General features: G+C 45.6%; 1 protein-coding gene and 1 non-coding gene across 2 annotated transcripts in view; both read left to right on the forward strand.

Moving 5' to 3' along the window:
• Window positions 1-23,643, forward strand: part of QARS1 (glutaminyl-tRNA synthetase 1) — a 65,244-nt gene extending 41,601 nt beyond the window's left edge. The window contains exons 12-24 of the mRNA XM_066596788.1: window positions 1,556-1,634; window positions 2,491-2,599; window positions 4,613-4,743; window positions 8,909-9,001; window positions 10,096-10,233; window positions 14,800-14,887; window positions 15,231-15,374; window positions 15,448-15,552; window positions 17,553-17,645; window positions 18,282-18,409; window positions 20,377-20,443; window positions 22,130-22,255; window positions 23,406-23,643. Coding sequence (XP_066452885.1) covers window positions 1,556-1,634; window positions 2,491-2,599; window positions 4,613-4,743; window positions 8,909-9,001; window positions 10,096-10,233; window positions 14,800-14,887; window positions 15,231-15,374; window positions 15,448-15,552; window positions 17,553-17,645; window positions 18,282-18,409; window positions 20,377-20,443; window positions 22,130-22,255; window positions 23,406-23,456 — 1,352 coding nt within the window. The 3' untranslated portion in view covers window positions 23,457-23,643. The remainder of the gene's footprint in view (window positions 1-1,555; window positions 1,635-2,490; window positions 2,600-4,612; window positions 4,744-8,908; window positions 9,002-10,095; window positions 10,234-14,799; window positions 14,888-15,230; window positions 15,375-15,447; window positions 15,553-17,552; window positions 17,646-18,281; window positions 18,410-20,376; window positions 20,444-22,129; window positions 22,256-23,405) is intronic.
• Window positions 5,938-6,068, forward strand: LOC136622676 (small nucleolar RNA SNORA14). Its single transcript, XR_010791868.1, has one exon. It is a non-coding gene; the product is annotated as a small nucleolar RNA SNORA14 (small nucleolar RNA).
• Window positions 23,644-24,722: the final 1,079 nt, after the last annotated feature.

Consider the following 24,722-nt stretch of genomic DNA (forward strand, 5'->3'; position numbering starts at 1 on the left):
GGGGTGTCAAACTCCTTTTCACTGAGGGTCACATCAGCCTTATGGTTGCGCCCCCCCCCCCCCCCCTCCGGGCACCATGTCATGGTGATATTGGCGCTCCTCTAGTCTTGTCTGCTATACTGAGGCAGAACGATAGAAGATCTCATACTGACAAAAGCACGGAGGGAAAGGGAGCTTGCCGCACAGCCGGCGGGCCACATAAAATGAGATGGTGGCCCGGATTCAGCCCGCGGGCCTTGTGTTTGACGTGGTGTAAGATTTTTGGCCAGGAATATTCCAATTCTTCAGAAATGTGCTTCTGAGTAACACTTCTTGTATACACTGATATGCCAAAAGTCATGAGATAGCAGTATGTAAGTTGCTGATGAAGTGGTGTGCCCTTACCTGTATAAGATGTGAGGGGGTTATCTTGTGAATGAGGGTGAACACTGGCCAGCGGGCTCATGGCGAAGCAACGGGAATTATCCGCGTTCGGTTGAGGCGTGATGGTGGCCGCCAATGGATGGAACATGTCATTTCCAAAGCTGTGCGAGCATTTGTACCGTTGTACCGTTCCTCCATCCACAGTGTCACGTGTACCGGGAATATGTCATAGAAGGCATCACCGCCCACAGTGGGCAGTGCAGGAGACCCCACACTTACATCCTGCAGGTCAGTGATGCGATCTGTAGCTTCCTTGGGATATGGGAGCAGATGGACCCACCAGAAAGCCTAGGTTATCACCATGACACCGGACATAGTGCCACACCTGGGCTCGTGAGGTTACTAACTGGACCATAGAGGAATGGCAACACATAACGTGGCCCGAGGAGTACTGGTACTAATTGTTTCGGGCTGCTGATAGGGTTCGTGTATGGCGCAAACCCCATGAAGTCATGGACCCCAGCTATCAACAAGGCAGTGTGAAGGCTTGATACTGGTGTGGGGTGTTTGGTCATGGCATAGCTTTGGTCCACTGGTCCGCCTAACCACGTCATTGATTTGTGCCCGCTACATCGCTTCATTTCACTGCTTGGTGAAAATTTGCAACCACTCATGGACTTCATGTATCCCCACAATGATGGGATGTTCCAGCATGATAATACACCATGCCTTCGGACCCAAGTTATCTAGAATTGGTATAAATTTTTTTAATCATTTTGGAGAATGGTGCAGCCGGCATGTTCTCCTGACATGACATGAGCCCAATTGAGCATTTATGGGATGTGGTGGAGAGGTCCATTCACACCTGAAATCCTGCATTTACAAATATCACAGAGCTGTCGGGGCTATCCAGACAGCTCAACATCCCTCCAGGCATCTTCCATTCACTTCTGGAATGGATGCCATGTGGAATTGCTGCACTTCACCAGACTAGAGGGGGTCCTATCCCATGACTTTTGGCATGTCTGTGTAATCTGGCTTATTGCTACTTGGGGAATACAGAAACATGTGTGGTGATATAGATCAGTGACTCTGTGAGATATGAGTGATATTATTTGGAAGGCGTCTAGTGTAACCGTGTCCATTTGGAAAGGATTTGTAGGTTTTGTTCATCCTTTCCTCCTTGTTGCAGGATACAAGCCGTACGCTGTGACCCACGCTTCTGATAACTTTGGCCAGCTGTATGAGTGGGCGGTGGAGCTCGTGAAAAGGTGAATACAGAGAGGAAGAAAAATGTCTTATCCTTTACTTTTTTAGGATACAATGAGGGAATGATCAGTAAGAAAAAAAAGTGTGCATGGAGCCTTAAGGGATTTTTGGGCAGTAAACTATTGATGACCAATCTTGAAGATAGGTCATCAATAGATTGGTGGGGGTCCAGCACTCAGGATCTCCTTTGCTCAGCTCATTTGAAGTGTAGCTCTTGGAAGATAAAGAAGCAAAACAGTCTTTGACTCTGATCCAAGCAAAACAGTCTTTGACTCTGATCAGCGCAAATGTATTATCTACTATCAGCCTGGGGTAGTGTTTACCGGAGGGTGTCAAAAATCCCCAAAATATCCCTGCCCCCATGTTCACTACTTTGTTACCTGAACTACGTTCAGATGCACCTTGAGCAACTAAGGGCCCTTTTTACATGGGTCAATAAATCATCAAGAATCCAGAAGGAATCCAAGTGATGGTTTAGTATAAATGCATGCCCCGACTGAACGCTGAACGAGAATGTGTTTACCCTTTGTTCGTTGTTCAGTTTCTGCATTCATAAAACTGGACAATGGATCGACCCGTGTAAACGGTCATTTATCTGTGAATGATGGCTGGTTGACTGTAAATGGAGGCGGGTGTGAAGGATCCCTGGTCCGCTGCGCCTCCATTCACTGAGCGATGCTCTTCCTGTGTTAAAGCACAGTAACTGTTCTCGCTGTGACGACCTGTCGGGTATCTGCAACCGATGGGTCGCCCCGTGTAAAAGGGCCCTTAGTCGTCATGAAAAAGCCCCAGTTATTGTATAGCAGGTGAGTGTGTTATCGAGGATATGTCCCCTAAAGGCTCTTATCTGTCTTCTAGGGGTCACGCCTATGTCTGCCACCAGAAAGTAGAAGAGATTAAAGGGCACAATCCACCTCCATCGCCATGGAGAGATCGACCAGTTGAGGAATCGCTGCTGCTCTTTGAGGTAAGTATTTAACTTTTGTTAAAAGGTTTGTCCCATCAGGGTGGCCCCCTTCCATATTATCCTGTTGGAGCATATGGATATCTGTGAGCCAGAATAGAAGCCACTAACAAGGCGAACGTACCAGTCTAGGGGCCTGGAGTCATCTGAATGTCTGTCGTTTTTCTGCAGAAGGAATGTATAGCTGGCATTTCGGCAGTGATGACACCCCATCGAAAGGACTGACTGGAAGGAATGGGGTAGTGTTAGGCTCTATCTACTACTCTGCCCCCTCCAGTCTAGAGTTGTATTCATCTAGTTCTAAAACTGCTTTCTTGCAGGCTGCACCAACGGCGGCCATTTAAAAAAATTTTTTTTTCAATTTTTGGACAGCCCCTTTTAACCCCTTCCCGCTGCAGGGCGTAAGTTTACGTCCTGGCAGCCTGGTACTTCCAGCAACAGGACGTAAACTTACGTCCTGGAGATGGCGCGGGATCACATATGATCCCACGCTATCCCGCAGCGGGAGTCGGCTGTCAGTCACAGCTGGCGTCCTGCTGCAACAGCGGGGGGGGCATCGGAGATGCGCCCCCCGCTGTTAACCCCTTCCCTGTCGCGATCTAAGTAGATCGCGGCAGGGAAAGAGTTCACAGAGGGAGCGCGGCTCTCTCTGTGTCTCCGGCCGTAACTCGCGATGTCATCGCGAGAGCCCGGCATGGCAACAGGACGCCAGACACTGGCGTCCTGTATTGCCTATGCCTATAATCGCTGTACAAACGATAAGGCATGGCAGAGCAGTAGCTCTGCCATGCCTTATGACAGCGATCATCAGGGCAGTGGTTAAAGTCCCCCAGGGGGACACAAACAGTGTAAAAAAAAAAGATTAAAAAAAGAAATTAAAAAAAAGAGTAAAAAAAAAACATTTTTTTTATGCTTTTTCTCAGATTAGCATAAAAAAAGGTAAAAAAAAAATAAATTACCACATATTTGGTATTGTCGCGTCCGTAACGACGCAATCAATAAGTTGCACATGCTTTTGACTGTGCACGGAAAAAAACCCTAAAAAAAAGCTAAAAAACTGAGGCAAAATGCTAATTTTTAGCATTTTGCCTTACTAAAAATGCAATAAAAGTGATCAAAAAAGCCGTGTGTACCCCAAAATGGTACCAATAAAATCTACAGCTCGTCTTGCAAAAAAGAAGCCTTCACAGAGCTCCGTACATCAAAAAATAAAAGAGTTACAGGACTTTGAATGCAGCAATTTAGAAAAAAAAAAAAAGATTTCCAAGAAAGGGTTTTTATTGCAGAAAAGTGGGAAAACCTAAAAAAATGTAAGAATTTTGGTATCGTTGTAACCGTACCGGTCCGCAGAAAAAATGGAATGTCCCATTTATGCTGCATGATTAACGCTGTAAAAAAAAAATAAAAAAATCTATGGCAGAATTGATGCGTTTTCTCTCCCTGCTATCATTAAAAAAAAAAAAAAAGTTTTACAATATAGTCTATGTACCCAAAAGTGGCGCCGATAAAAACTACAGTTCGCCACGCAAAAAACAAGACCTTATACGGCCACGTCGACGGAAAAATAAAAAAGAAGAAAGGAAGAACCAGGCAGCATTCATTCTTGATATCAAGCTTGATAAAGACCCGAGCACAGGGTCGATACGTGGCTGCTTGCTTCCTCATGTCTCAATAAAGAAGAGGATTTTAATGAATGCTGCCTGGTTCTTCCTTTCTACATTGATGACCAACGGTGGACCCGGGGAGTCGGGACCCTAACTAGGCTATTGCATAGTGCCTTGCACCAGCGGTGTGGCTGAATCCTTGGAGTGCTGCTGTGATTCTTTTTTCTTCTTGGGAAAAATAAAAAAGTTATGACTTTTGATAAACGGAGAAGAAAATCCGCCAAAAATTGTTGCGTCCTTAAGCCCAAAATAGGCCCTGTCATGAAGGGGTTAATGAATGAAAGACCGCAATTTGGTGTCTGTAGCAGCAATGTAACTGGTGCAATCAGTATTGTATAATATGTGATTCCAGGGAATGAAAAAGGGAAAATTTGCTGAAGGAGAAGCAACACTCAGGATGAAGATGGTAATGGAGGATGGGAAGATGGATCCAGTTGCGTATCGGATAAAGTACACCCCTCACCACCGTACAGGAGACAAATGGTATGTTAAGGCCCCCATATATCAAACAGCTGTTTGTCTTACCTGCCCTATACATATGAAAGTTCAGCTTGGCCAAGCATTTGTGTGCTTGGGGAGGTAAGCTGCAGTAGGACAGTTCTGGTGGTGGCTTATCTCTCTTGGAACAAAAAGATCTAATGGTGAAATTCAATGTCCTTGATCCTTCTTTCCCTAATGATATCTGTAGGGGGAAGATCAGCCGCCCCGTACACATTAGAGAATCGTTCGGCCATGATGTTATCAGCAGGTTCTAACAATGTAACTCTGTGTATGGGGCCTTTACACAGGACACAAGCCTGTGCATAGAGTCCATTATAGTCATTTTGCGGACTAAGCATACATTAAAGCGGTTACTCTGTATTGTGCACAGTAAATGACAGACTCACGCTGATATTTAGAGGCACTAACTTTTCAGAGAACTTCTGCTCATCTACTAGCTTGTGTTACTCTCGTCATTTCTGTAATCTTGCAATAAAAATGTTGTTCCTTTACTACTGTAAATTATGTCTGATGTGGCTGCCACTAGGGGTCTCCCTTCCAGCTTCTCTGCAGCCCATTTCGTCACTGTATACAGAGATTCTGTGGTAATAAAGGCACAGGGATGTTTCATAGCAACAGGGGGAGGGGCTATTATTACAGGTGGGTCCCGCGCCCTCAGGCTGCAGGTTGACAGATCACATTATAGTGGGTTTACTAACCATTTGACCAGAATGTCTCTACATACCTGATCATCTTGGGAGTAAAGGGGCGGGCATACAAATGCTATCTCCCTGCTAATTGGACCAGAGAGAGTGCAATGCAGAATGGGAAGTAAGGGCAAGAAAGTCAGGACAGTGAACTACTGGCAAAATGCTAGGCTTCCTACTCGCCCTCTACTTGAAAGTGGATTGCAAACAGCAGAACAGAAAAATAGGTAAAACCACCTGAAACTTAAAACTGGGTGCAAACAGCAGTAATTGAGAAAGTAAGGAGAATCTGGTGGATTTTAGAAAGCTTGTTGAAAACTGAGGTATGCTTTAACGTGCAGGTACTTGTATATATGTATTGGGAGCAGTGTCCTCTGAATCAGCTCAGTTTCCTATACGGGAATATCACTAGGGAGATCGGATCATTTACATATCCATATATTCTGGAGAGAACAGCCGCTTCTGTGTGATTGGGGTCGGAATGTTGTTGCTGCATCTCTATAAACCCCCTGATGTCTCTTTGTGGACTGCAGGACAAGAAGAGATGCTACAGAGAACATGAGATTTCCAAAAGGCAGAGATTTTGCCTCGTCTCTGCTTTATTTCACCTCTCGCACATTAATTGTTTTAGAAGGCATAAAATATCTGATATAAATGTCACTGTGTGAATGGGTATTCTGCTATATAAAACTGCACTCCTGCTTCAGGATGTAGTTTAAAGCCCACTGTTCAGCCAACTCCACCTTTTGTTGCACTGGGAGGTATTATTGTATCTTGTCACCACCGGAAGTAGGGGTGGTGTCAAGATGTGAGGTGCTTGACAGTCCGTTTATGCCCCCATTAACTGATGCCGGCTGCTGAGTGTCCCTGGAAGGTGTAGCTTACTGTGGGTCTGCCGCAGTACGAATTCCCCTGCTCTCAGCCTCTGGCCTCCCATCTCCCTATGCAAAGCCCTGCCACACTGTCACTTACAAAGGCGCCGAGCATCTTCCCTGCCGATCCGCTCCCTCACACCTCTGCTGACACTGCAGTTACTTGCGCCTCAGAGCTCTGTCGTCGTTAAGCGCCCCCAGGTATGTGTGTTCCGCCTCGGTGCTTTGTCTCGGCCGCCTGCTCTGCATCTCCCCTGCGATCGGCTCCCTCACAGCTCCGTCGTTCAGCCCGCGCAGCCCTAGTTCTGTGTCTTCGGCCTGACTGTTTCATCCCGGCCGCCGGCTGTCGGCCGCTGACACCTCTGTCCCTGGCGCCGGGCACTGTGAGTATTGTCCCCGCTGTCCATAGTGCCAGTTGGGACAATGCTCGCTGTGTCCGGCACCGACTGCAGCTGACATTCCGGGTCTCCCAATAGTGTTACAGTGGGGCAATCATGCAGCCCCACTGTAAGCTACAGGTTCCAGGAACAGTGAGCAGCCACATCACCCGATCCGCTAATGGGGGCATCACCGAACTGTCAAACAGCCTACATCTTGTCACCACTCCTACTTTCGGTGGTGACAAGATACAATAATACCGCGCTGGGAAAGAGCAGGTAGGAAGCAACAATGTGACAAAAAACGCAATTATATGCTGAATGCTTTAATAAAGACCCCATCCAGTAGCTTTTTGGATCGCCTTTGGCTTTCAGGACCGCAGCAGTTCGTCATGGGGTCCATCAACAGGTATTGTGGGAGCCAGGGTGTGCTGAGAAAACTTTCCCTGCACCATTACTTCAGCTCCACCAGCCTAACAGGGAGGGGATCATCAATTCATGCATCAAATTCTGACCTCCCATCAGTACGGTGCTACAGAAATCGGGATCCATCTGACCAGGCAATGTTTGTTGTTTTTTTTTTCACTACTCGGTGATACCATTTTGTGCTTTTTTTTGCTCCATGGAGTCTCGCCTTTCTGTTTCTCTTAGACACAGTGGTGCTGCAACTGGTCGTCTGTTATATCCCATCCGTGCTAAGGGACGGTTTAAATATATCAAGGCACAATACAGAGATCTCAAACACTACCTATTTATTCCCAGGACTGTGACATTAAGATGAGGGGCATCCTCTATGTCTAGAGGAAAGAAAGTTTCTACACTGACCTAGAAGGGGGTTCTTTACTGTAAGAGCAGTGAGACTATGGAACTCTATGCCTGAAGACATGGTGATGGCAAATTCGATAAGAGTACAAAAAAGGCCTGGATGCCTTTTTTGAGTATTAAAATATTACATATTATAGTCCCTAATTAATTCAGAGGGATCGGTAATCTGGGGATTATTCTAATTGCCCAATTGGAGTCTTAATGGAATTTTTTCCCCCATAAAATGGGGAAAATTTACTTCTACCTTGTTGTCCTCCCTCCCATTCTCCCTTCCTCTGGATCAACATCAGGGGTAATAGGCTGAAAATACTAGGTTACGTTAGTTGGAGCAGCAGTGTTGTATTCAGTCGCTGCTAAATGTACATTACTTGTTTATTAGAAAGATTCCTGACATCCTCCTGTGACCCCTTTCAGCGACAAGTTTTATTCTTTCCACAGGATCCTCTTTCACTGGATGTTCTTTCTCGATCACACCATTCTTTTTATACTCTTTAACCCTTTCCAGTCCACTGTCTGACCTGTGAAGACATTATGATTTAAGGCTGTACAGCTCCGATGTTGGAAGACGTCTGTCGGGGTTCTCTTACTGTGTATTGCCAGCCTCTCTGCTGTCGGAGCCTATCCAATGTGTCACCTCATGCAGTACTGGCTTTAGCCAGCAGATAGCGCCGTTGTATAACGGCAGAAAAAGAGTAAGCCCCCTAGGAAAACCAGAATACAAACTGGATTGAAAAGGGTTAAACCGTTACACAAGAAAACCCACACAGTTGTCAGTGACATCCTGGCCCCGGCTAGTCTAGCACTGATGACCAGGTCTCCTTAGAAGTCTCTCAGATAGCTGGATTTTCCCATCTAATGTGGATTCACACTGAAACTGATCCACAGAAAACTTGTAATGTGATTTTATGCTGCACTCCGGGGTCATTGGGATAATTTCCATACAGGTAACTCAAATCGTGAAAGGGCCGGGGCTCTAACAAAGGCGGCCCTTCAGTGTACAAGTTCCGGGTGTAATATCAGTACTAAACTGTTGGTCTATGTGTGATTACCTTGCAACCTTCTTTCAGGCTTCTTGTCCGAAAAACCCAATCAGACAAAGTTTGATTTTGATTTGACTTTGTTGCGGTTTACTCTGGATAAGCAGCACCAGATGTCTCTGGTAGCCACTTATCTTGCTTACTATATGCTAATGAGCAGCTTATGGGTCAGAAACTCATTCTTATATTATCGGGTATTACAGGAAATGCCTGATCCAGGCGCAGGCTCATTTACAAGTCGGCAGTACATCGCTGACCTGACCATTGACGAGCTCTGGTTATCACCATGAAAACCTCTTCTGCTTGTGATCTTAAGTAATCTTTTGTCATGTTTTATTTTCCCTTTGCAGGTGCATTTATCCCACGTATGATTATACCCACTGCCTCTGTGATTCCATAGAACATATCACACATTCTCTCTGCACCAAAGAGTTCCAGGCCAGGTAAGAGCAGAATAAATATCCAAGGTCAAGGTCCACTGTGATCTAAACTATATAATATGTCAGACGGTACAGTGCAGTACACTGATAAGCCAAAAGTCATGGGACAGCAATGAATATTGTGTAGGACTGACAGTGTAGTCCAGTGAAGTGCACCAACTGTATATGGCATTGATTCCACAAATGGACGGAAGCCGCCTGGAAGGCATGTTGAGCTGTTTTGATAGCCCCCACAGCTCTGTGGTATTTGTAGCTCGATTGGGCTCATGTCAGGTGAACGTGCCGGCTGCACCATTCATAGGAACTCTGCAGAATGCGCCTCCAACCAATTCTGGATAACTTGGGCCCCATGGTACTATGCATTATGCTGTTGGAATATCCCATCGTGTTGCTAGTCCTTGAGGGTCCAGTTAGTAATTGCAAGAGCCCAATTGAATGCTGTGTCCAGTGGGGTGGTGATAACAGAAGCGCTCTAGTGGGTCTTCTGCTCCCATAATTCACGTTGCCTTCCCATGAGTCTGCTGGCCAGTTCAACCTCACTCACAAGAGAACACCTCACATCTTATACAGGTGAGGTAACCACCTCATCATCAACTTACATACCGCTATCCCAGGAGTTTTGGCACATCGGAGTTTATTGTATCCCAGTGGTTGACTGCCTGCATCACCAAAACCCCCTGACTATCTCTAATCCATAGATATCGGGACAAGACGTGATGCCAAAGCCAAGCAATGAGGGATCCAAATGGCAGAAACTGTGTGTTTCTATCACATTTCACTCCTCACACACATCTTTTTAACATTACTGACCTTGCGCATGATTTAAAAGGTCAGGAAGAGGCTGGCAAAGCAGTGCATTTATTGTAATGTAACTGATAGATTGTAAGGTAAGACTGCCTGCTTTTGCATGTTGGCAGTCCTCTGTGTATTCCTTCTGTCTGCACAGTTGCAGATAACATTATAAGTAGAGATTATATATAATGTTCTTCAATAAACTTCATATAAAATGTTGAGGCCCATAAAGGAGCGCTCTCATGGCCTCTGCTGCCGTTACGCTCCGATACATTATGTGACATTCTCTGTATCCCCCTCCCAAGGCGTTCATCATACTTCTGGCTGTGTAACGCGCTGGATGTATACTGCCCTGTGCAGTGGGAATACGGACGCCTGAACCTGCACTATACAGTGGTGTCAAAGAGGAAGATTATCAAACTGGTGGAAACGGGAGCCGTCAGGTCAGTGAGATGTCCTTGTCGCTCAGATGAGCTTTCCTTACAGTCCAGATTGTAAACTTTTCTCTTTCTCGTCCATGTCATTGGGAGACACAGGAGATCTTGGGTATAGCTTCTACCACTAGGAGGCAGAGTTAATCCCACCTACCAGCTATACTCCTTCTACAGGCACTCCCTGCTAGTCCTTGGCATCTGACATGGCTCAGCCATCTTATTAACCCTTCCATAGAAAGTATGGCTTAATCTGCAACGCTAACGGGTCATAAGGTGACCGCCAACGACTTCAGTGCCCTCCTCCATAAGCGAGCATGCATGGCACACACTGCTAGACTCTAGCTGACACAGTACCAAGTAATAGAAGGGACCTAGCTTACCTCTTTCTCCTCCAAAGCCGGCTTTGCACATTTCTGCTAGGATCCATTTTTTTATACGGGGAGCATCAGCAGTCTCATTCACCTTTTGAGACTACTCTGGATCTGTTGCGCCAACAGGTCAGGGGGTGCATCTGCTGCGTTGTCCACTCGCCCTAATTACCCTTCCTATTGTAGGATACATGTATCGTTGCTGAACATTGGTCATGTCACGAATGCTAGTCGCAAACCATCACCCCCTCGCTTCACTCCCATAGTATGGATCATGGTATTAATGTCATCTTCTGACATGTCTATGCAGTTAACAGCAGGCAGCGACCACACTGCTAGCACCTTCCATAGACAGTAATTATATTAATGCTAGACTCAGTCTCTGGCATCTGTACACGTATTGGTTAATGAGTACACCGGTCAATGGGGGGAGTGATTCCGTTAATGCTGTACATGGTTTTCCAGCTTGCTTTGGCAAGTATCAGGCCATTACATGAGTCTCATGTCTCTGCAATTATGGCGCGCAGCAACAGCCACATTATCCCTCTTCCCTAGGAGGAATAATTGTGTTGCCGTGCTATTCTGCCTCAATCATATCTGGTTACAGCAAGTCTCAAGCCCCCTCGTTACCCATTCACTGGGGTATAGTCATTAAATATCATCTGCGTAGTTATGATTGTAACAAGGGCTATCAGCCTGCCATATTATGTCGCCCTCTAAAGAAGGCAATGAATTATGGCTCGGCTCTGCAGGTCATGCGGTGCCTTCAAGTATAAGGTGGCTTCATTACACCCTCCATAGGAGGTCCAATTGTCTTCCAGTGACTTGATACAGGGGCTATCAAAATCTGGCATTGATTTTGTGCATGCAACTGTCGCCTCCTATGAGGCAAGAACGGTACTACTACTCGGCTCTGTATTTGACATGCTTAAACAATGATTGTAACCATAAGGCCAATTCATTTTCCCCTACTTAAATAGTAGGTTACATATAATACAGGTGGACTCTGTATATCATTATGTGATGATTGCAGTATCAGTCAATTTGCTACTCTCTTCTGTCCTGGAGGTTTGCAGTCACACAGAGGAGTAACGGTGTTACTGGGAGACATGATATCTGCAGGATCTATAGCACTTCCATCCATTCCTTCTAGAGTATACATAGCATGCCTTTACCATCACAGGAGCTTCAGGTTCTCCAATCGCCTTCCATAAAGCATTGTTGTATGCTGCTCCATTATTCGACTATTTCTGTGCTGTGTTGGCACTCAGTGGACGGACGCATACTTTCATAGGTCAGTACATCTAGCCCATATCCTCCAATTTCAGTCAGCACGTATTCATAAGCACCCCATCGTGACCCGTAGCAGACATCTCATTCCCTCCTTTTGCAGAGCAGGTTGGCATAAGCTTACTAGGCTGCTTACTCTAGTCACATCTACCATACAGCCGCCTATACCTCCCACATGAGGAAGTCTTTACATTTACTGTTGATCTTGATATTGGCAGCTCTTCGAGTATCTGTCGTCTCGCTTCCCCCATACAGAGCAGTTCTAGATGGCAGATTACCTTCTCCCTTCAAGCTGTATTTCTCATGTTGATACTGCTCAGTATTAGCATTAGTCATTCTTTATTCTCCCCATACATTAGATTCTAAGAAATCTTGGTAACGTCATCCGAGGATACACAGTGCGATGACTTCAAGTCCAAACTTCTCATGGTTATGGCCAATTGTTCAACCTTTAGAAGGGCATTCTCTGGATGAGACTTGTGTGGGTAGCATTGAGGCAGATTCATGACGCCCTTCCAGTTAGTAGAGGTCTGCCCTCCTTACTATGTAGTGCACCAACCACACTAAGTAGTCTGCTCCAGCATTCGCTTACCACGGCGACCATTTCCATAGAAGGGGTTAGTCGCCTACTATTATCAGTAATTAAGAACCCTGCACACTGCTGGAGTACATCTAATGAGTACATTTCCCTGCATTCACCTTTTAGCACTTCTACCAACAATGGTTGCATTTTACACCTGTAAGATTGCCGCCATCCGCAGTGTGGCAAGTGTCAATGCACTACATTTCTCCTTTCGACATATGAGCCGTGGACATCTAAGACCACCCCATCGTGCTTCCAATTGTTTACTTTCCTCTTCTAGGAGCCGTCCCAACTGGATGGAACAGTAGAACATATACACTAGGAGCAGCCTAAGCCTCGTTCTTTCTTCTCTGGCTCTGTTCACCCTCCAAGGTGACTATTGACCATCTAAGGACATCCCGGTCATCTCCTTCAACGTTGAGGGATAGATCCCATAATAATCCTGACTTAAGATCATCATTTACATTCTTCCTAGTACCGTTGTGTCCTTTGGACATCAGACCTACGTAGTTCGTTCTCTGCTCTAGGCCACTTGAAGCAGACTGCATCAATGGACTACCTAGCCAACCGGGCATACACATTACACAAGAAAAATCGCTTCAGCCATATCAGCGGCATTCAGCTACATGTGGCAAACGTAGTCCCAAGTTACAGCTCTCCTGCCCTTCTACATCCAAAGGCAGTTAGCCGCAGAGCAGCATAGAATGTGGGCCCTGCTATTCTGGAGACAGCCAAACTGGAATCTCTTTCACTGCTGGTTCACCCATGCTCCAGTCACAAACCGGAGACCACACAATACTTTGACTTTCTAGCCTGTTATTTAGTCTCTTTACAGATCGAGTATGTCTCTTCCCCCAGCTTCTACGCAAATCCGTCTTCAATGACTGCTGCTATCTCCAGCTAGTCTGTCCATGTCTGTTTTCAGCAGGGTGTACCTGTTAGGCCTCCCTCACACAGGGCGTTTGCAGAAACGTAGCGTTTTGCAACGCTGCGTTTGCTGCAGATTCCGCCCCGTTTCAGCAGAGCTGAAAACGCAGCCAAGAATGCTGAAAAGAGAAGAAAAAAAAAAGCAATACTCACCTAGCCGCTGAAGTCCGGGTCGCGGCCGCTGGTCTCTGCAGCTGATCCGGGTTTCCTCGGCACTCCCAAGTCTATTGCCGTAGGCCAGGTTTGAGAACCCCGGCTCCGGCAATAGAGTGCTGTGATTGGTTGTCGGCGCTTGCTCGATGCCCAATCGCAGCCCTTCATTGACTGTCTCAGCCAATCAGCGCCGGCAAGCTCTGATTGGGAGTGCCGAGGAAGCCCGGATCAGCGGCAGAGAGCAGCGGCCGCGACCCGGACCACAGCGGCTAGGTGAGTATTACTTTCTTTTCTTTACCTAGCTGGGACTGATTTTTGGAGCAGGGCTTCTATTGCAAGCCCTCACCCCGAAAATCGGCGAGCGGTTAACGCTGCCAAAAACGCGGCACCAAGTGTTGCCGCGTTTTCAGCAGTGCTAAAACCGCTGCCCATTCATTCCAATGGGCAACGCAGGGCTGAAAACGGCCAAAAATAGAACATGCATCGCTGTCAAAGCGCAGCGTTGGGAGGCGCTGCGTTTTCAGCCCTGTGTGAGCAGCCCCATTGAAATGAATGGGAGCGTTGTACAGTGTTTAGCGCTGGGCTGAAAAGGCAGCGCTAAACGCTGTATAAAACGCCCTGTGTGAGGGAGGCCTTAAAGGACAAGGACAGCACCCTCCCGCATTGATACCACCCTACTAAATTGGCAGGTGCTTTCTTGACAATCAGCTACTTCTTCTGCCTTCCTAGTGATGGGGATTCCCACCAGCCTTCCTTATCTTTATGTCCTACTGAAAGCGTTACTTACGAGTTGCTTACTACATCCCAGTGGAAACGGGCTAACCACACCATCTTTTTCTTTGCCCCGCCCCCTTGTTGTACAGCTTTTGAATTTCCCAAGGTCTCCTGTGTCCCCACAATGACATGGATAGGAAAGCAGGATTTTTGTTACTGTTAATTTCCTTTCTCGTCACATTCATTGGGCGGACACGGCACCCACGGCACTGTGGTGTTTTCTCAGAAAGGTTTCCCTTATTCTGGCCAGATGTTTCCCGAGAACTATTGTTTTTGCTTATGGTCTGTATTGCTCGACTTCATGGGTTTCATTTCTTCTCTCCTACTGCTTATGTACAAACTGATTTAGTTCAGTGCCTGTAGGAGGGGTATAGCTGGCCTTTCTTACTTGGTGGCCACCTAGTGGCAGGAGCTATACCCAAGGTCTCCTGTGACGAGAAAGGGATTTTATGGTAAGTAACAAAAATCCTGTTTTTATAGGGACTGGGATGATCCTCGTCTCTTCACACTGACAGCTCTGAGGCGGAGAGGATTCCCACCTGAAGCCATTAACACTTTCTGTGCAAGGGTATGGACTGATTTATTTACCTCTCTCCTACATTTGGTCACGTGATGGCTTTTAGCAGCTGGTTGACAACTTCAATACTTGTACGGACTTTCTATCAAGATATCTAAATAACTACATACCTTTTATAGTGCATTCTTATTAACAGTACCCAGATACCCCAAATGTATCAAAGTATCTTACTTAATATAAAACTGCCCCCTCGATGCACAAGAATATGGAACAGGTAGAATGTTTCCAGTGCCACGCTTTGTAATAGTAATCATTCCGTATGATACAGATGTAACTTGGCTCCATATGGATTCTGCATTCTCATGTTCTCTGGATGTTACTCCTTCGTATTCAGGTCGGTGTAACAGTTGCTCAGACAACAATGGAGCCTCACCTGCTGGAAGCTTGTGTCCGTGAGTTCCTGAATGATACTGCCCCCCGTGTTATGGCTGTGCTGGAGCCCCTGAAAATTACAATCACTAACTTTCCTGGAGATCAGGTAAGTGGCTGGCCGTCTTCTGGTCTTGCAGTTTTTGGTTCTTCTTCCTGTGACCTCTGATGTGTCCTCACAGGCATTTGATGTTAAAGTTCCAAACTTCCCAGCAGATGAGTCTAAAGGTTTCCACACCGTGCTGTTCTCTTCCACCGTCTACATTGAGCAGACAGATTTCAGAGAGGTAAGTGATTGTGCCTGACCTTTCTTCACTGCTGCTTGCAGACACTCATTATTGTACCGATCCCCAACATTCTTCACTGTTCCCTGCAGACACTCCTTATTGTACCACCCTCCACCAGGCTTCACTGCTGCCTGCAGACATTCATTATTGTACCGTTCTCCACCATGCTTCACTGCTGCCTGCCGACACTCATTATTCTACCACCCTCCACCATGCTTTACTGCTGCCTGCAGACATTCATTATTTTACCGCTCTGCACCAAGCTTCACTGCTGCCTGCAGACACTCATTCTCCACCATGCTTCATTGCTGCCTGCAGACACTCATTATTGTACCACTTTCCGCCATGCTTCACTGCTGCCTGCAGACACTCATTATTGTACCGCTCTCCACCATGCTTCACTGCTGCCTGCACTCATTATTGTACTGCTCTCCACCATGCTTCACTGCTGCCTGCAGACACTCATTATTGTACTGCTCTCCACCATGCTTCACTGCTGCCTGCAGACATTCATTATTGTGCAGCTAATAGCCAGTAGTGGATTTTGAAGTTTATTGTCTCTTTATCATGCATTACTAAAACCCCCTAGCAGACTGATGGTATGTGCTGGGACAAGCAGTGATGCTATACTATAGACCAGTGAGAAATCCAAAGTGGGGGGATATGATGTCTCCGCACTATTTCACCTCTCACACAGACGTGATACAGGAACAAACCAAAAGCACAAATGAATGGAGAGGTTACAGGCTACACGGCGACTTCACCAGACACTCATTATGTTACTTCTCTTCACTACGGTCTGCAGACACTCATTATTGTAACCACCCCGCCCCCCCCCCCCCCCACCACCACCACCACCATGCTTTACTGCTGCCTGCAGACACTCATCATTGTACCGCTCTCCAGCCCTTGGCTGGACAAACTGCCTTCTGTTACAAATATTTCACATCTTGACTTGTTAATCTAGAGCGCCTGCTGCCTTTTTTCTGCACCACGTTTCCTATATTTTCGTGTATTGTTGAGTCTCTACGCCTTGTTTATACGTGGAAGGTATGGCTTTTTGGCCACAATTCTTCCATGAAGACCACTTCTGGCAGTAGATGGGTGTACCTGGCCCTCACTCGTTTTTGCCAGTTCTAAGCTGATGGCTCTCTCTGCTGGACATCTTCTGATTTTCAAGGGAAGTAAGCATGATGCTTCATTCATCTACTGCACTACAAGTTTCCTTGCCTGACCACTGCCTATACGGTCCTCACCGTTGCCCGTTTCTTTGTGTCTCTTAAAAGGAGCTTGAATAGCACATCTTGAAACCCCAGTCTGCTGTGAAATCTTTGCCTAGGAGAGACCTTGTTGATGGACTGTAACTACCTTGTGTCTTGTTGCTGTGCTCAGTCTTACCATGGTGTATGACCTGTGACATGAAACTGTCTTCCATAACCTCACCATTGTAACAGTTTGGCTGTTCCTCACCCACTTTTAAACCTCCTATAGAGCTGTTTCAGTCAATGACTGTTTCAACCTTCATATGAGGATGATGATCAATATTACCTGTTTGGTATAATTGCTTAATCCCACACCTGACTGTAATCCTACAAAACCCCTGACACTGTACCAGTGTACCTAGAAGAACTGATGCTGTTGTGAAGGTAAAGGACGGTCACACCAATTGATTGATATGATTTTAGATTTCTCTTTAGTTCAGTCACTTTGCATTTTAAGTGACCAAAAAAACTGTTAATCTTTATTTTTGATAGATTTTCTTATGTTGCTGCATTGTTTCCATATCTGCCTAAAACTTTTGCACAGTATTGTATATTATAAATAAAATGGTATCCCCCCCCCCCCCCCCCCACCTGTAAGGCTTCATAAGAGGGTGACTTCCAGAACAGTAGTCCTTTGCTTGTGCCCCCACCATACAAAAGTTGAAGAACTGCTGGTTAAAAATCAACGTAATCTGTGGCCATCAATGAAGAACTTTGTATTTTCTGTGCTTTTCATAGGTGATGGAGAAGGGATATAAGCGGCTGACCCCAGCGCAGCCAGTCGGCCTTAGGCACACCGGGTACGTCATCTCTCTGCAGAACATTATAAAGGTCAGTGCTTGTTAGGCGCAACTCTAACACACCGCAAGTGTCGGGGGCATTATATTTTTTTTCTATTTCGCTCTACTTAGAAATATTCAAAGTTTTTAATTATATTGTACCAATAAAAAATACAACTTGCCCTGCAAAAACACAATCCCGCGTGCGGCTGTGTCAATGGAGGAATAAAAAGCTCCTGAATACAAGATGAAAAATAATGACAAATGGCTGTTCCTAAAGGGTTTAAATACCCTTATATCTAGTTTTACTGAATAGGCAAGCGGCAGGATTCCTGGACTATTAGGAGTTTTATAGAATTTGCATCCCTGAAACCCCCTGACTGTTTCTGTGGATGACAGTCCGGACAAGAAGAGATGCTAAAGTAATACCGCCAGATTGCTATAGTGGAGAGACCTGCGGGTCCTGTACTAGATCACCTCTGGCACAGATAGGACAGAGTACAGAGACTTATGATGCTTAACCCTTCTGGTGCACATTGACTTCTAGGGCCCCTACTTTCTAGCATTCTGTTGGGCCCCCAATTCAGTCCTTCACTAATACAATTACTTGACGTGAAAAAATGGTTAAAATCGTACGCCCCTTTAAGACTTTATGTCCTGGATGTTTTTGGTTTTTTTCCCCCAACAGGATGGAAATGGTAAAGTGGTAGAGCTGGAGGTCACCTGCACAAAAGCGGACATGGCGGAGAAGCCCAAAGCTTTTATCCACTGGGTGTCCAACCCGCTGCTGTGCGAAGTGCGTCTCTATGAGCGATTGTAAGTAACCCACCCCAACCTTATCATTGTATAGATGGCTAATAGCCAGTAGTGGGTTTTGAAGTTTATTTTCTCTTTATCATGCATTACTAAAACCCCCCAGCAGACTGATGGTATGTGCTGGGACAAGCAGTGATGCTATACTATAGACCAGTGAGAATTCCAAAGTGGGGGGATATGATGTCTCCGCACTATTTCACCTCTCACACAGACATGATACAGGAACAAACCAAATGCACAGATGCATGGAGAGGTTACAGGCTACAGGGCGACTTCACCAGACACTTCTTATTGTAGGTGGCACCTTTTATAAAACTTGGGTCGTCTACCAGCAGTGATATGACAGGCAGCCGCAGCTCTGCGGTATCCGGAATAGATGAGCAATAATGTCTGTGAAAAGATGGCAGAAAACCCATAGAGATGTAATGCTTCTCACAGGTGAGGCTTTGCTACAATTGTATGCAGTCTAGACAATCCTGAAGGCTGTATTTACACGGGCAGTAGGGATTGTGCACAACTAACATTGTTCACATATGTCCAGAATGTGTTACGTGTGCCAGGTAGCGCTATGTTGGCGGCCTAAGATCGAAAAATCTGATGACAGAATTCCTATAACATATATGTGAAACATACATTAAAAACAAGATGCAGAGCGACTCTTCCACAGAATTATCTAGACTGGGTACAATTGTAGCAAACTCCCAGCTGTGACTATTAGGTCTGCACTGGTTTTTAGTTTCTGGATGTAAATAAGGCAGCTTTTTTCACTACATTGTGGGATTCCGTCTCAGGATTCTGTCACGGGTGTCGAAAACCGCAGGTGGGTAGAAGCCTTCACTGTCCTTCGTCAAACTGACATCAGTTTAGTGTCCTTTTGACTTGGATTCTGTTAGTTTCCGCTGTCGTTGGAGTATAGGATACCATGTTTCCCCGAAAAGAAGACAGTGTCTTATATTAATTTTTGCTCCCAAAGATGTGCTAGGTCTTATTTTCAGGGGATGTCTTATTTTTCCATGAAGAAGAATTCACACTTATTGTTGAACAAAAAAAAGAACATTTATTGTAATACTGTACAGTAGTTTTTATCACAAACCAGCATAACCAGACAAACTGTAAATCCTATCAAGAATTTCTTGTTACTACCATTATGCCCATGGACACACTGTCTGGAGACTGTAATGATCAAAGTGACACACTGGTTGCCTGCACACAGGGCCACAAAAGATAAGGGCTGTAAAGAACCTTGCTCCCACACACTGTCTGGAGACTGTAATGATCACCCACAGCAGTTCCTGGACCACTTGTACAGCAGGGATGGTATTGCAGCTTCCGGCCACCAGGGGGAGCTCATCACAGCAGACTCACACAGCAGGGACAGAGATAGGTCTTACTTTTGGGGAAGGCCTTATATTTAGCACTTCAGCAAAACCTCTTCTAGATTTTATTTTCAGGGAAACTCGGTAGCATAGTAGACTACACTATTCTATACTTCACATATAGTTGGAAACAAATGGGTCCCTAGTCAGACAGGTACCAAAGTGGTGTCCGTTTAACTAATGACCGTGAGTGGTTATATCCGGCGATTTCTGCACTTGTGACAGAAACTCGAGTCAGAATCCAACAGCGAGGTGAAAAACGTTGGAATGCAGCCTGCGAGTATTCCCATTCACTGTCGGCATAGCGGGATCTTGGGAATGATGAGGAATTAACACCAATTATTTTAAAAAGTTGCAGAACTTTTGTGCTATACAGTAGTACAACAGCAGAACCTGTATCTATTCTGCACTCCTAGTAACGTAGTGTGTAAGACTTGTCCATCTAGTTCAGCCTGTTATCCTGCATTGTTGATCCAGAGGAAGGTAGAAGCCAATTTCCCTGAGGGAAAAAAAATAATGCCAATCTAGCAATCCGTTGCATCTGCATGTAAGAAGTGTGAACAACTGTGCCTTAATCTTGTATTGTTACAGATTCCTGCACAAGACTCCTGAAGATCCTTCTGAAGTTCCTGGTGGATTCTTGAGTGATTTAAATCCTGTAAGTGCCTGGAGACGTGAAAGATGTAATTCCTGTTGTACACCAGAGCTGTATGAGGGCTGGTGAAACAAGTAGTCTTAGGCTGGCGACACACGAACGGGTCAGAGTCTGCAAGCGGATTTCTGCTGCGGAAAACCTGTGATATATTGCGGAAACAAATTCTGACTGTCTGCAGATGATCACAGATGCAATTGGTTTTCCACACGGATGCACAGTGTAGCAGACGCGTGGAAAAAAGGTCGCAAGCAGGTGAAGACATCAGAAAATTGCCCAACCCCCTGGAAAAACACCTTCTATACAGAAGGTTAATGCCCAGAGGCCATTCTCTAGTGCTTTTATTGGTGGTGAGAGCGCAGAACCTTCAGAAGGGCATACTGCTCTCTGGGCTTGGGAGAGCATCTGCCCGTATCGAGTACCCGGCTACTGCAATGGGCAGTCTTTTCCCCGCATTCCTACTCCTTCCCCATTCGTTTTGTTATGTGGTCTCCTAGCAACCTGCAAACTATCCGCCCACAAATCCACGCCCATCCGCACTGTAATTGTGGATGCACTGCGATTCGATCAATCACATAGAGATCAATGAAGACCGTCCATGTGGAATCAACACGAAACTAATCATGCTGCGCTTTTTGGGGGGACTGAATGCCTTTCATTGGGTGAATATTAAAGCGGATCCTCTGTGCGGGTGCCGATTGTGGGTTCCACAATTTAAATCCGTTTGTGTGCAGACGGCCTTAAAGGGAACCTGTCAGCGCATTTGAGCCCCATAAAGTGTTATGGGGCTCAAAGGTGAGGGAACAAGGATCCATGGAGTTGTGTTTTGCACTCACTAAGCCCCCTGTTCCAGTACTGTGCCCCTCCCCCACCCCCAAAATCAGCGAGCGCACACAGCATGCCTCTTTTCAGACAGCTCTTAAATAGAGATCAATGAGGGTGCATATACACAGCTTTCTGAAGAGTCCTTCTGTGTGCATGATGACTTCTCAGGGGCACAGCACCAGAATGGGGACCGGCGAGTATGAAACACGGCTCCCTAGATCTCCGGTTTCCTCACCTTAGCCTAGTTTATGGGGCTCAAACATGCGGACAGCTTCCCTTTTTAAAAGAACAGTGAACAGAACAATGTATAGTAGTCCGGGAACCAGCAGAATAGAGGGACAGCCATTACCATCAATTGTGGGGTAATGCTCTCTAAAACCGGAGGGTTGTTTTAATGTTTTGGGAGGTTCTCTGCTCTGGAGACGTGTGATCTACAGCAGTGATTATGGGGCAGATCTGTTCCCCTTCATCTCATTCATCCCATTGATGAACACTACAATCAGCTTCTTCCCAGCTTGGAATAGCTAATAACAGGAATCAGTCATTTACAATCAACCGCACAGCAAATGGATTGTCTTTTATTATCCCTTTTTAAAGGGTCATAGATGGATGGCAGAGTAGTTGGCATTGGAGGCAGCAACACTGCGCTTTAGCACCATTTTCAATAATCTCGAGGCTTGTACTCCAAGCACCCTATTGACCAGGGGTGTCTGCGTTCTTTCTGTACATACCTTTATGTACGATCCACTTGTTTTAAATCCAAGCCGATGCCTCTTTGTTCGCTGCTTAAGGGCCGGGCCTCCATGTATGCTCCTAGTGGAGGGTTTTATTTCTGTAATCTGATCAATGTCGCCCTCCTATTTACAGAACTCCATGGCCATCATCCCAGACGCCCTGGTGGATCAGTCTGTAAAGAACTGCAAGGCCCTGGATAAGTTCCAGTTTGAAAGAATGGGGTATTTCTCTGTGGATCCCGACACCACTGAAGACAAGGTATGTCTGCCTCACGTCACAGAGCCTCCACGCATCACTAAAACTCCCCGGCATGGTGATGGTACATGCCAGGACTACAAGCGATGCCAGATTATAGACCAGTGAGATCTCCAAAGTGTGAGGCATACGGTGTCTCCTCACTATTTCACCTCTCACACAGGCTGAGAACTAACAGAAGAAAATGGCTCTTTCAGCATTAAAAAAAAATTATGAAAATGTTTTTCATATTTTTAACATACACTGAAAGTATCACTGGAATGTAGTAGGCCTGAGGCTGAGGCTGCACTACTGAGAGTGTGCAGTATTGTCAGACACTGTGGTTCCAGATCACCATATATACCTATGTATACTGCTCCAAATAATTAAGAGAACAGTTAAAGGGAACCGGTCACCTCTGTACAGTTACATAATGTAAGTTGTGGTGCTGTTTCGGGAGGTGATGGGGACCCGGGGGATGTAATTTTTTTTTTTTTTTAAGATCCCATTGTGCGCAGACTTCGATTTCATTTCAACAATCTCAAAGCCAGACTCCTCACAGACCGCTGTGCGCATGCTCCCACTGAAATCTATGAGAAAGGGCATGTGAGGAGTTTGATTTTGAGACTGTGGGCAGACTTCACCTGGGGGATAGCGGATGAGTATAAAAAACAATATCTGAAAGTGGATAAAAAAGATAATCTCCATAAAAGACCCTGCGCTCATAGGGTTCACCAATTAATACTAGATATTTTCATAGATGTTTCTGCCCAACAAATTAAACTTTGGAGGAGGGGGATATGATGTCCACAGAACCCCCTCCTGTTACAGATAGTTCAAGTGATTTACCAATCAGCCAGAATATTGTATAAATGTCCTCTTCTTTATTCACCAATCATAAAATGTCCCCCAACGCGTTTCAGTGTTACATGCACCTTTTTCAAGGTATAACAATAGAGATGAGCAAGTAGTGCCTTAGCCGAGTATCTCCCCGCTCATCTCTAAATAACAACTGTTTTACATCCATGAGGCTTAACTTTTCAGTGAAAGTCATTGCAGTAGCTTGACAATATCCTTACACCTACTGATAACTAAACATCAGGAAATGCATAAGTGGCTGTTCCCAGTCCCGCTATGTCCGTAACGAGTTCTGCTTCTTCTTCCTCTCCTCCAGATTGTATTTAACAGGACCGTCACACTGAAGGAAGATCCTGGGAAGGTGTGAGGCATCTCCGTATAGAACAGTCATGTCGCTGGGGGACCAGATCTTCAATCAGACTCTGCACAACAAGCCAGAACAACCGCTTGCCTTAACTATGAGGGGAGGAGGCTTTTATCCAAAGTCCAATTGTTTTGTTTGTTTTTTCATTACAGTTTGCAATTGGAAAAGTTATAAAGTAGCATCTATTTAAGTCCTTTTCCATCTATATGTTTCTGTGTAGTCAGTATGTTGCTATTCATTTTTTTTTTGGCCTGTAGGAGGAGCCAAACAACTGAGAACAGATATTTGGTCCTATTTGTGTTCACGCCTCTATGGTGCAGAGATTTGGGGTATGTTCACATGACAGACTTTAACCACACTAAATCTGTGTTCCATTGTGGGCAAAATCCACGTTTTGGTCCTCAGCAACAATACGCAAGCTAGCTGCGGTTTTAGAAGTGGAATCTGTGCAGAAAAATCCATGCTGGATTCTGCCATGTGAATATACCTTTTACAGATACCACCTTATTGCCATCACATCTTGGAGATAACTCTCTTATGACTGAAAGCCTACTATACCTCCAGATGCCATTTTGTATGTGCAGTCCTGCCATAAATATACAGCACTTGGTATAGTCCAGCACCTTCATCCTCTGCATCCATGGGAGTCTCGGTTAGTCCACCACTGATTTGTTAAAATGATGGCGTATCGTAGCTATATCACATCACTTTACAATATGGAAAAACCCCTTTACCATTCAGGTATTACACCTCCCTGTCACAGGCAGCACAATGACCGCTAAAGCATCTCAGCAGTGTGAGGACACCAGCAAACATCTCCTTGTATCCCAGCTTCCTGGAGCCATGTGTGTCAAGGGAGGGGATACTAAAGTTAAAGGTCAGCTTGGTGCAAGTCTCAGCTGTCAGACTTTCACCACTGTGTACCAAGGGCTAGGTGATAAATGGGGACCGTTGGAGTGTCTCTGTTAGTAAAGAAGAGCTGTGAAGTATTGTCAAGTGCTGGAATAAGCAGAGAAATGAGGGGAAAGGGAGCCCAACAGCCGGCAGAGAACACAGCCTGCTAGTTAGAGGTTGGGATCTGTCTTGTCGCTCCATACTGTGTGACATCTCACTGCTTCACTAGGTTCTCAAGTCTAGGGGCGTTCAACTAGTTTATGTAAAGGTCCACTTACCTGGTTCTGCCCTCAGGTGAAGGTCTGGCATACCCAGGGTTAAAACAAGGCCTGTAGTAATAATTACATATAAATTAAGCTAATGCTACATTAATAC

Source organism: Eleutherodactylus coqui, chromosome 3, assembly GCF_035609145.1.
Source record: "Eleutherodactylus coqui strain aEleCoq1 chromosome 3, aEleCoq1.hap1, whole genome shotgun sequence".
Taxonomy (NCBI): Eukaryota; Metazoa; Chordata; class Amphibia; order Anura; family Eleutherodactylidae; genus Eleutherodactylus; species Eleutherodactylus coqui.